At 35.2% G+C, this 13,123-nt stretch overlaps 1 protein-coding gene across 1 annotated transcript in view; it reads right to left on the bottom strand.

Annotated features, from left to right (window-relative positions):
- LOC135205921 (trehalase-like) overlaps positions 1-13,123 on the bottom strand; it is a 140,568-nt gene that overhangs the window by 70,240 nt on the left and 57,205 nt on the right. The window contains exon 2 of the mRNA XM_064237118.1: positions 3,054-3,219. Within this exon, the coding sequence (XP_064093188.1) occupies positions 3,054-3,188 (135 nt within the window). The 5' untranslated portion in view covers positions 3,189-3,219. The remainder of the gene's footprint in view (positions 1-3,053; positions 3,220-13,123) is intronic.

The following is a 13,123-nucleotide window of genomic DNA, read 5'->3' on the forward strand; positions in this document are numbered from 1 at the left end:
GTCTTTCCCACTTTAGTTAAGAACCAGATATTTAGTGCATTTTGCATTTATAACCCATGACCTGAAGGGTCACAGATAGTTAATTTCCGACCCCAAATCTTCCCTTGTATTTCCACTCTGTTTTGCAGAGACTGAATTCTTTCAGCTAAACTCTAGCTAGCAACTTCCACCCAGATGAGAGCAGGCAACTGGGTACATCTAAGGTGATGACCGTTCTTAGCACCTTGACCTTCTAGCCGAGCCAATGTATCCCTCTTTCTGACCTTCTCCTCACCTCTGGAGACAAAGGGCCATGCTGGATTCATCCACGTGAAAAAAGGAGTACTTTTGGAATCGGTGGAGGACGACAATCTCCCTATACCACATCCTTAGAGTCTGCAGCTTCACTTCTAGTTTGGTGCTAGAAGTAATTACCATGCTAAGAATTGTCTGAACCAGATTTGCCCTCATGCGTCCAGACCACTCACCGCCCCCTAGCCCACTTTACTTGCCTCTTATTGTAGGTCTCTTGAATCTCGATTTAATCCCCCCTTGAACAAGTGATCTTTTCCATCATCCCTTCTCGTCATTGGTTAATTCTTACATAACATAAAACCTTCCTTAAGTGAGATTTGGATTTAGATACTCTGATCAATTTGTCAGAGGCAGGGCACTCTTCCTTGCTCTTTTGACCAGAAGGAGTAGCCCAAGTGTGTCAGGCTCCACTCAGTTTTAGAGACCCACTGAAGGATTGTATACTGTGTAGGAACAAATCACAATTTATAAAAGTATATTGTAATTTTCCTAGCCATACAAACCTGAGTTCCTTTACACATTATGCCCACCTCATGTCACACCTCAATCTGAAACCTGGGCTGAAAGGCAAAGTGGAATGTTTACATCTCGGCAGGCGGGTTGACAGAATGGTAGTTATTGCTTAACCAACTTGTTCAAGAATTTTAAGAGCTGTGTTCCAGCTTCGCCGCCACAAGCAATTCTTAATGTAAAGGACCTCCGGTTTGTATAGTTAGGAAAAATACAATTTACCTTTAAAAATTGTGATTTTAGTTGGTATATTTTTTCTACAATTAAGCCATAAAGTTTTGGAGATATGCCGACATTACACTATTAGGATTAAGATGTATTGGCAGCCAATTTTCCCATCAGTCTTTAAAGATTGGTAAATGATCTTTGCAGCATTTATGAAGGACAATGTGTACTATTTGTAGAAATGGAAATATTTATTCTGTCTGCTGCAATTTTTGTACACTTGAACACTAAAATGGACCAATTTTCCAACATTATGTGGCTTTCTTTGCACCATAAATTTAGTTTTACTCTCTAGAGGCAGAACTAATTATCATCATTTATTCATGGATCAGACTGACAGGCAGTAAAATTTGACAACAGTAAGCTGAAATAATTGTCATCTCCAACGCTGCCCTCCCAAATAAGCGTTATCCATATTAATACCCTAGGTTTAATAGCCTGATACTTAACAGCCAATAATTAATGATGTATATGCCTGCTTGCCCCTTCTGGTTACTTCTTGTTAGACTGAATCTGCTTTGGTATCTACATTGTTGCCTCTTAACATATTCTGGACTTTAAAGTCTGTTGCAGAAACTTAAGATCATGCTGGCAAATGTGCCTTTGCTCACAGCTTTTAACTATACCTACTATTGTCGTGAATTGTACAGTAATCACTTCAAGGAATAACAAGAATTCTGTGTTCAGGATACAATAATTTAATACTAGGAGGTACATAAATAAGGCTATGTAACACGTCTCAGTCATATTGATCCGTAAATCAATTTACTTATTTATACTGAACAGTCTAAGTTAGGCTAGCCTGTAAGAAAAAGGCTTTCATAGCATGCCAAGACTTCAGCTCTTATTTCATATTCTGTGGCGAGGGACAGACTAAAGGTTAAGCCAATTTACAATGGGTTTCACAGACAGTGCAAGCACGTTTTTTGGCAATAACTCTGTAACGAACACTTGTATCAGTACGAGATTTTGCTATAGTGTATTACACCCAGTGCCGTAATTTATAAGAGTATCATGAATCACTACTTGTAAAGAATAAAGACACTTGCCCCTGTACAAAGAGGCAAAAACTCGGTTAGCCAGAAATGGATACAAACACAACAGTATAAAAAAGCTCCGCCTACCCTCTCCCCCCACCTCCACCCCCACCCAACTCCTTCCCTCCCTCTCCTTTCTTCTTTCACCTGCCCCCCCCCCCCCGCCTCTCTCTCTTCTCGCTCTCTCTCTCTCTCTCTCTATCTCTCTCTCTCTCTCTCTCTCTCTCTCTTTCTGAAAGTTGCTTCAGTTTAAACTTATTTCGTATGATTTTTTTCTATTATCTATCTCTCTAATAATTTACATTGTATATTTCTAATGATCCACTCTCGGTTGTTACCTGCCAGTTGACTGATTTATCTATGCAATGATCAGCTCATCTCTCTCTCTCTCTCTCTCTCTCTCTCTCTCTCTGTTATACTTGTTTGGTTACCTTCTTCGCAATCCACATTTGGACTCAGTGTATCAGCAATATGGTACTTGTATTACGAAGGTGAAGAAGAGATGCTCTGTTGCCGCTGGTTGTGTAGTCGCTGTAACATATGGGAATTAACACAGCAATGACACCTTACTTGCACACGACAGTCGTGTGACTGTCCAATCTCTCCCCTCTATATCTATGGTTCATTCCTCCCTCTAAGTTTAAACCATCAAAACAAAGAGGGCTTTGAGGAGTGAGGTCATACTTGCCTCATGGAGTGAAACGATAATCCAAAACATTTTTCTCTTACTCCCATTCTATTTAGTTTCTAGACCATATTATTATTATTATTATTATTATTATTATTATTATTATTATTATTATTATTATTATTATTATTATTATTATTATTATTATGTGAAAAGATTTAACAATATACATAAAATAACAGTACTAATGTGTTGAACAGGAATATATTGAATAAAATGTAACCTAATGGCTTTAAGAGAGGTGCAGAAAGAGAGAGACTCATGAGTGTCGGGAAAGGGCAAAGCCTAGGCTCACTCACCTGCTCCTTGGTTGGGTTCTGTCCAACATTCCTGATGAAATCATGGAAGGCGTCAAGAGTCTCCACGGGCGACCTCTTCAGGGACATATCCACAAAGTGTTTAGAGTCGTTGAAGACTCGGGCCATCTGAACCATCTTCAGGAGGTCACCATGACAATATATTTGACTGAAAAAAAAAAATAATGAAGCGGCACGTGCCTTAAAAAGCAAAAACATAGTAAAACAACTGCAATTCAGAGAAATGTTAAAACTCGCTCTCAATATGTACATTATTAAAAACATTTGTTGTCAAGTTTAACAAGATAGAACAACCAGTGCCTTTATTTAGGAAAACAGAAAGCTGTGTCAGGCAAAGATGGAGTTTTAACATCTAAGAAAGATATTAACACACCTCCCCAAACAAGGAACATCATCATAGTAATAAAAAAAAAGAAACATAAGCAAGAAGAGAATTGTAGCTTGGCTGCAGGTTGAAAAACGGGTATTGAACTAAAAAATTGTAGCATTATCGATCTCTAAAGGGTAAATGCATAGTAGTTCCAAAACATGGGATCAAAGTATCTCATGGCAGGCAGAAAATTTACACGAGCGAGGTTTTCAGTGTTAAGATTTTTCAGTACAAATGACTAGAGCACAAAAGTGGATGGAGGAGGGAACTGTGATTTCACAGACATCAGTAACAACAGGAATACTGGAAAGAACTGAGAGAGAAAATTTGTGTTCAAGACAGTCACTTCAAGTGAAAATGGAAGAACAATTCCAGATTGAGTACAAATAAGAGCCCAGGTCTATCAGGAACAGATACTTAGCAAACTATCAGCAAGATTTTGGGCAGAATAAGAGAAATACTGAAGAATACTACTGATCCAGAATGAGAACTCATGGAACTGTGCCTTCAAGGACACTATAACAAATTGATAAGTGAGATCTTGCACTGTCAACTATTTCAGATACAAATAATTAGGTAACTCAAAAAAAAAAAAAAAAAAAAAAAAAAACCGCCTCCTGCTCCTGTCCCTACAAAAAATGTAGTATAGCTAACATAGCCCTGTACCAGATATTGTGAAATATAGCAAGTTTGGGGATTAATCTCTTTCTAAATTCCTACCTACCTACCAAGGGGAAATCAGGCAGTTTGATCGATGGTGCCTAAGAGTGAGATGCAGAGTTTCATAAAAGTAAATGATAACTTGAAAAGTAGGTACTAAAGTTGAGAAAAAATATAAAGAACCAAATGGCTTCCTTCTCAACTCATTAAAGGAATTGGTATGATCTAGACAAGTCACCTTGTTGGTCCTTGAGAAGATAACCAGCGACTGAACATTACTTTTCAGAAATATAAGAAAGGACAGAGGATGAAATATGAAGAGATCGCTGAAATCACTGAGATGTTTTTACAAATGGAATCCCAAAAGCCCAATCTTTTCCAACGAATGATTCGGATCTGGATTCATGAAGAAGGAGAGGAGAAATCTTAGAGCTATGGGAGTAGTCCAGAATTTCTCTTGGAAAACACCAGTTTCTTTGAACAGGAAACAAGTTTGATTTGGCTATCTCTCTTCAGAAAGGAACATTTTTAACAACACAATACAGCAATTCCTTGTGAATTTGTAAGGGTTTGAGTACTAAACTAAGGAATTAGGATTAAATGGTGAATTCAATCTCTTGTGATGATTTTAATAGCTTAATTAACAGCCAGTTCGAAATTAGAATGCTGTAGTTGTAATCTACCTATGGAAGATCAATAAAATGTGTTTGCTGGTATGTCTACTATGCAAGCATAAAAATGTTGAAAATGGCTCTGTATGAAGGAAAAGAGGCAAAGCACTATAAGGCAATTAGTCCGTTATGGATATGACAGTAATTGGAGGACTCAAGCATACATATAGAATTCATGAAATTTTAAATAGCACTGGATGGCTGATTATCATGGCTGGATACACGTTTCACTGTTTTAAAGATTTGTTTTTCATAAAGATCAGAAAGGCATCCAACAACAAGGTGAAAGGCATGCTATCACCACCATTTTCACTAAAGCCTTAATACTTGGTGTTGAGAGAAGACATATTTGAAGAAATTTGCTCTTTTCTTCAAGCTGAAAAATGACAAAGTATAAATTACGTGATTTTTCAATTTCATCTCTGCTATGGATACCTTGTATAATTTCCTCCTGTACTGTTCCTTTTGTTACTAAGCTTGCCTTGGAGGTGTGCGATTGTTGAAAAGAGTTTAGAAGTATAAGCAGCAATGTTCTGTCATTTTGATTAAGATGTTTTATTTCAAAAAGATGTATATTATATTATTTAATTATGTTTCAAAGTATGTGAGTTATGATTTTCTTACGAAACTGATGTACGTAGTATGTTCGTTCAAGAGATTTCCAGAAGTTCTCGGATTGTGTTATGTGTTTGGGATTATGCAACATCCAAGTTCTTGACCGTGTGGTGTGCGTGGCAGACTGTATGAGAGTTGTGTCTAAACATTAGTATAAACACCAGCCAGCAGTTGATGAGAAACTGAGTTCAAGTCACCAGTCATCTTGCACAGACGTGGATCTCGATCTCTTCATTGTACTTTGAGAAAGAAGATACAGGTTTTCATTTTGATATAAAGGCTGTAGTATTTTGCTCTGTGATTATATGATAAGTAAGAAATCATTTTATTCGCCTTTTGTGATACATTTCTGCATAAGCACCAAACTAAGAATTACAATTTTATACAGTTTTGATTACATTATATAAAGCCAGTCACATTGATACTTGACAAATGAACACTCAGTGAAGTTTTAAGATTGAAGGCAGGAGACGGCAGTGGAACCCCAGAGGAACAGGGAAGGAGTATTCACTTCTGTGTCATTACTCCAAAGCCCTACTTACCCAGAAAAGCCGATACCTCAATGATATGGAAAAAAATTTCAGAGGGTATTCAGAAAGTGAGGGGGCATGGGGATGAGTGGGCTATTAGTTTCTGTTTACAACTCACTGGTAAAGAACTTAAAAATATTTTTTTAGTATGCATTCTGATGAGGCTTTGAACCATGACAGCCTGAAGAGAGTACTTCTAAAGAGATATGGATAAGTGGAATGACAAGAAGAAATAGGATAAGAAATAAATTCATAAGGGGACCAGCATAAGTCACAAGTCAAAGAAAGCCAGACTCAAGACTGAGAAGTTTTGGCACTTGATAAGGAGGGGAAATGATGACTGACATGTTGCAGGAGAAATCATGGAAATGAAGTGCTATAGCCCACTGATTTAGCAAACTTGCTCATCAGAGAACAGCTTGTCAAGTGATATTTTCTTACAGTTTAGATATATATTACAGATTTCCTTCTTATGACACATGCTATGGCCTTATTTCATGAGAAAACGTGTTTTTCTATTCAAATAAGAAATATGTAGCTTGTTAGGTTGCCAGTTAATGAATGTGAACGAAATCCTAATCTGTCACTTAGCATCAACTCTGAGTTTGCCTGTAGTACATGACTGTAAGAAAAATCGCCACCTATAGGGATTGACTTAAAGAGCCCTAAAATCCTCAAAATATGAAGACTTAACAGTGTGGAGATTTTAAGGACGAGGGCGGCATTTTTTCAGCAGTCAGATTTTCTTCTAGGAAGTTCATACTTCGGCAGTTTTATTGACTGTTATATAAAGATCTACCATAGACATTGTATCTGTCCTCACCATTAAATCGTCTATACTGTTTAAAGTCTTCATATTTATATGATTTTAGGGTTTTCTGAAGTCAATTCCAGGTGGATGATTTTTCTCTTTTTTTACAGTTCCCTGACCGTCATGTACAAGACTTAATTTACTAGATTTTTAAGGAATTGGACTAGAAAATTATCTCCTCCCAGGATTGACTGACCCTGAAACTCTCAAAAGAGCCTAGAGGTAACAGGGAAGAAATTACATCCATACTTTGAATGAGGATCTACATATCTTCATTTTGATGGGTACTACATGACAGAGAACCTTTGCCCTAATCATATTATTGACGCTAGTAATGTACCTGCCGTGATTTGTCAGTGATTTGTCAGTTTCCTCAAGGTCGTTAGGTCTTGAGTTTTTTCACCTAAACTGACCAGTCATATTTATTTTCTTAATCTTATAACATATGAATATTGGTCAATCATGAAGCTAATGCTGAATCCATTAACTAAATATTCAGTGCCTCATCTTCATCGAAGTTTCTTGGTGAGGACTGAATATCCAGTGCCTACTATTGTTATTTTGCTATTGGCTAGTCGAAATACTTAGTGCCTCTTCCGAAATCCATCTTTTGGTGGTGTATAAATATCCATCAATTGTCTTCAATTTAGTTTTTTGAGTGTTTTAAGTATTCAGTAACTTTGTTTGAATTATTATTTTTAATATTTAAATATCCAGTAACTTGGCTGGTTTTAAGTTTCTGGTGTTGTATAAATGTTCAAAGCCTTTTCATTGCCATACCCTGATTTAAGATTTAGCTTCATAAAAAATATCCTGGACCTTATGCATTGTCTTGGGCTCAGTATTCGGGTTGTCTCAATGCTCAGAGCCTCGCCAAAGTTCAATTTTTGACACTGCCTAAACATCCAGAGCCTTGTCTTATGTATAATTTTTGGTGCTCTCTCCTCATTATCCTGTGCCTTGTCTTGAGTTCAGTGTTTTATTTTGTCTAAATATTTCGTATCTTGTCTTTAGTTGTTTTTAGCATTCTGTAAAAATCCAGTTCCTTGTCTTGGGTTCAATCTTTATATTGTCTCAATATCCTTTGCTTTGCCTTAAGTTCAGTTTTTGATATTGCCTAAACAACCAGTGCCTTGTCTCAAGATCAGGTTTGGCATTGCCTAAATATCCAATGGCTGGTCTTAGGTTTAGTTTTTTATATTGTCTCATTATCCTTTGCTTTGCCTGGAGTTTAGTTTTTGATGTTACTTAAATATTCAGTACCTTGTCTCAAGTTCAGCTATTGCCATTGCCTCAACATCCAGTGCCTTATGATAGGTTTAGTTTTATATATATGTATATATATATATATATATATATATATATATATATATATATATATATATATATCTCATTGTCTCATATCGTGTGCTTTGTCTTGAGTTTAGTTTTTGATGTTGCCTACATATCCAGTGCCTTGTCTCAAGTTCAGTTTTTTTGGCATTGCCTAAATATCCAGGGAATTGCCTGAGTTAATTTTTTTTGGTCCTAATATTCTGAGCCTTGTCTTGAGTTGAGCTTTTGATGTCATTTAATATCGAATGCCTCGTCTTAAGTTCAGTTTTTGGCTTTGCCTGAATATCCAGTGGTTTGTCGTGGAGCAAGATTTTGTTGCTGTCTATATTTCCAGTTTCTTGCCTTGAGTTCAGTCTTTCTTATTCTTCCCTACCTCTGTCTCTAAGATAAGGGGTTAGTTGCAAAACCTTTCTTCTCCAAATTCTCCGTCATGTTATTGCATATTTGCCTCCCTCTCGACCTTGTACTCCTAACAGGTTCCACCCAACCCCTCTTGACATCCTCCTCACTCATCCTTACCACTTGTCCTTACCTATAAATTTCAATTCTCTTAACATATCAATAATCTTTACAACCTCGGCACTTCTCTAAATTTCATTTTCCAGCATCCCATTCAGCGAAATCCTATAAACCTGTCTTTGCATTCTCACGTTTGTTTGCTACAGCCTCTTTTCCCCTTCCTTAATGCCCATGTTTCTGAAGCTTACATCATCAGTACAAAAGGTATTTATTTACAGTTCGAGGGCTTTCTTGTCTCAATGCACTACTCCTGCCACCTTTCTCTGTTTCCCCCAACTGGCGATTATCTTACGTTCAACCTCAGCTTCACATCCTCCCTCCTAGCTTAAAAAAAGATCCTCAGTAATTAACATTCTCTACTATTTTAAATATAAGCCTCCTCTACCTTGCATAAATAACTTATCCTCTCCTAGCTTGCTGGACACAATAACCTCAACTTGACTCACACTGACCTTCATATGACCCAGTTCACAAGATTCCCGCCACGCGAATCCCTCTCTTACCCTTTGTAATTCTTTAGTCACTGCTGTAACATAAATGAGATACGTGCAGACCCTTGATATATACCATCACTTACTGCACATATTTCTGTTTTGTCCCCGGTTGTTATTGATGCTGTCCTTGTTTGTTTTAGACATCATTTCAGCTAACTGAACCAACTTTTCTAAATTGCACAATAGAGGCTTCAATTACCCTCCAGCCTCTTTTCCTGTAACAGTCTAATTATGAAAACAGCATTAGCTGTGTCTCTCCATCCAATGAAACTGTGCTACTGTTGAAAAATCTTCACAATTGCTCAAATATAATTGCATGTTGTCTGAGATTAAGCTGGCCTTATGCCAGCACGGGCTCTTGCTCATAGAGCAGCCCGTAGGAATAATTGCAGTATACATGTAACTTACTGTATATGCTTGAAATCAAAGCGATTTCGTGAACTATTTTGTTTAAGAAATCATAATATTATAGACAAACTGAGTTAAAGATAAAAACAACAGGGATTAGGTGCAACGGCTTCTGGAAAACTCAATGAGAGCAAAAGAAGCCACTATCTACAGTTCCCATTTCACCCTGAGATTTAATTTCTGTCTTCTCAAAGATTCCGAAGACCTGAAGGAGACCTCTCACTATCAATGTTTCTGTAATCTAAAGTAAAAAATCTTAAACAATGACCTGAAAAGGGTCGTCTGACCTTGAATAATAAGTTATTTTAAATTAATTGTTGAAAATAATCACCAACCAATACTTTACCTAAAAAGTAGGCAATAACATTCCGGAATTAAAAGTGACTCAGAAGATGAAAACAAGTGAAGATAAAAATAATTAGGAAAAGAGAAAGGGCAAAGGACATCAAAGTGAAAGAAAAATATATCAACCTTGAAACTGACAATATTTGAAAAATCTGAATAAAAGAATTTTCTACCTTCAAAGTGCCTACCTACCTGACCATATCACAATCAGAAAGTCATTATTGATATAAGTTTGGCTCTTAAGCTGACTTGTGACCTAGAAAAGTGAATTAAGGCTGAAAAAAGCTGAAATATCAGATGGTTTCGAATTCAAGTGAACAGAGGCCTCTAATTGTCATACTTTGTGAGACTTAAAGATAAAATATAAAATATAGATTTTTAAAGGTCTAATATACTTAAGGACAACATGCACAAACTAAAAGTACCTGCCATTCCATTTTCATCAAAATCAGAGAGAATAGGAAGGTTGGTGACACACTTATAACAATAATAGCTCTACTGTTTTACAGTATTTGGGTTGTTGAATTCAACTAAAGAATTCTGAAACAGATACATGGAAGATAATTTCTTATTTCCTTCTAAAACAGAGAAAACGAATCACTATATATATATATATATATATATATATATATATATATTATATAATATATATATATATATATATATATAGATATATAATTATATATATATATATCCTATATATATATATATAATTCTAATTATATATTATATATATATATATTAAATAAAACTATATATATATATCTATATAGATATATATATAGATATATATATATATATATATATATATATATATATATATATATATATATATATATCTATATATATATATATAGATAATAGATATATATATATATATATATAATATATATATATATATATAGTATATATATATATATATATATATATATATATATATATATATATATATATATATAAGTATATATATATATATATATATATATATATATATATATATATATATATATATATATATACTTATATATAATCATAAACCCCCACCCACTGTTAAAAGGTTCATATCAGCTATAAACTCACTCCGCAAACCAGACCAGATAAAGACTGTAAAATTGTGCTAATGAGCAAAAGTCTCTACCAAGAGAAGCTCTGTGAACTTTTAAATGGTACAACTGCCTATGAGAAATTAAAAAAAAAAACCCGAGCGATTATGTCCCAATAGATTTCTTCGGAAAAATCAGAAAAATAGGTAAAAGTAAGAAAAATATAGAAATTTTGGAAAAATTTAAAACAATCTATCCCAAATCACCTTATTTCTATGGCCTCCCCAAATCGCACAAAAAAAAAACATTCCCTTCCGTCCCATAATCTCATGTGCTGGAGCCGAGCTGCTATCCCCCTTTTTAGGAACTTTTTCCCATAGTCATATAAAATATACAGAAGACTTTTGCAACAAATCTAGGTCAGCAAATATGCCTATACATAATATAAAACTTCTCAGCCTAGGCTTAGACTCCCTTTTCACAAAACTACTCATAAAACATGTTTTTCTTTCCTTAAAAATAAAATTGAGCCATTTGCTGACCACTTCCCCATAGAAATAAATAAAATAATGTAGCTTGTAGAGTTCTGCGTCGCTAATAGTCTTTTCCTTTGATGATAACTTTTACCTTTAAAAATTCGGTTGCAGTATGGGGAGCCCTCTTAGTCCTGTGTTAGCAAACTTATATATGGAGTATTTTGAAACAGTAATTATAAGCCCTATCGAACCTGCAAATATGATTTGGTTTTGTCATATATACGACATCTTAACATATTGGAAAAGCGAATGGGCCGATTTTGATGACTTTCTACAAAAAATAAAATTCCTTGGTCCCAAGCAGAAAATTTAAAGTAGAATGGGAAAACAATAACCGATCCCCTTTTTAGATGTCTTAATCATCAAAACTAACAACAACTATAAATTTACTGTCTATAGGAAAGTGACATTCTCAGTTTCATACATACATTTTGACAGCTATCACGATATCTCAGTTAAACTCGGCATAGCAAGTAACTTATTTCTTAGAACCCTGAGAATTTGCTCCCCAGATTTTCTTAACAAAGAACTTGAGACAATAAAAAATCAACTTACCCAACACCTTGTTAAATTACCCCAAGCACACAATAGAAAAAGCCATACATAAAACAAAGAGCATTTTTTACAAACCTACAGAAAACAAAGAAAAAGAAAAATACACAAAAAAAAGGTAATCCCTCATGTGGATAATTTACGAGAGATCACACAAACCTTAGGCCCCTCGAACCCTTTTATCTTCACTTATCCGAATACATTAAGGAAATCATTAATTAACGTTCAGCAGAAACCAGTTTCCAAAAACACTGGAGTTTCTGAAATCCTTTGTAGGGACTGTGATAAGTCATCTTTCAGTTTCACTGGTAAATCTCTCTCGGAAAGATTAATGCAACATACACGATCAATTAGATATAGACAACATAGTTCAGCAATTTTCCATCATATGAATAACACGAACCATAACATGGATTGGAATTCATCCCGAATTTTATACAAGAGCAGCTGTCGATGCAAATGTCAAATGGTGGAATCGTCACTAAAAATACAAGATAATAGGATCAATCATTCCAATGGGGCTTGGGACACGGATCAGATAGATAACATCTTCCTTAAAGCAACGATGAAGCAGATTAAAACAATTAACAGAACCCAAGACAGCTCAGCGACGTCCCCAGGCATTACCTAAGGGCATATCTCCTACTATATATTTCACTAATGAAACTCATGTCATTCACTGCTTGATAAGGGTGGAAGGTCACCGAAATATATTCCTTAGCTTTATAACAGTGGTTTAATGGGTCTTTTATACTTTATATATATATATACGATTATATATATATTATCATATATATATATATATATATATAATATATATATATGTGTCATATCACATTACGTGATTCATATACATATATTGAGCTACAAATGTCCTTTAATATCTAATTCGCTCTAAAAAAAATGCCCCTTCAGTTAAACATATATGAAAATATATTAATTCCGAGGTAGAGCAAATTAGATATTAAAGGACATTTGTAGCTCGATATATGTATATGAATCACGGTAATGTGATATGACTTATATAATGGGTAAGTGCGGACAAAAGCACTACAACGCCACCGAGGTCGAGGGGGTTTATGCAGTCTCCAAAACTACGAATACCTGAGAACGATAGGTATTTGAGGGTGAGGCGGCATAAACTTATATCCTCTTGCGGTAGC

This window comes from Macrobrachium nipponense, chromosome 11 (assembly GCF_015104395.2).
Source record: "Macrobrachium nipponense isolate FS-2020 chromosome 11, ASM1510439v2, whole genome shotgun sequence".
NCBI classification, from domain to species: Eukaryota; Metazoa; Arthropoda; class Malacostraca; order Decapoda; family Palaemonidae; genus Macrobrachium; species Macrobrachium nipponense.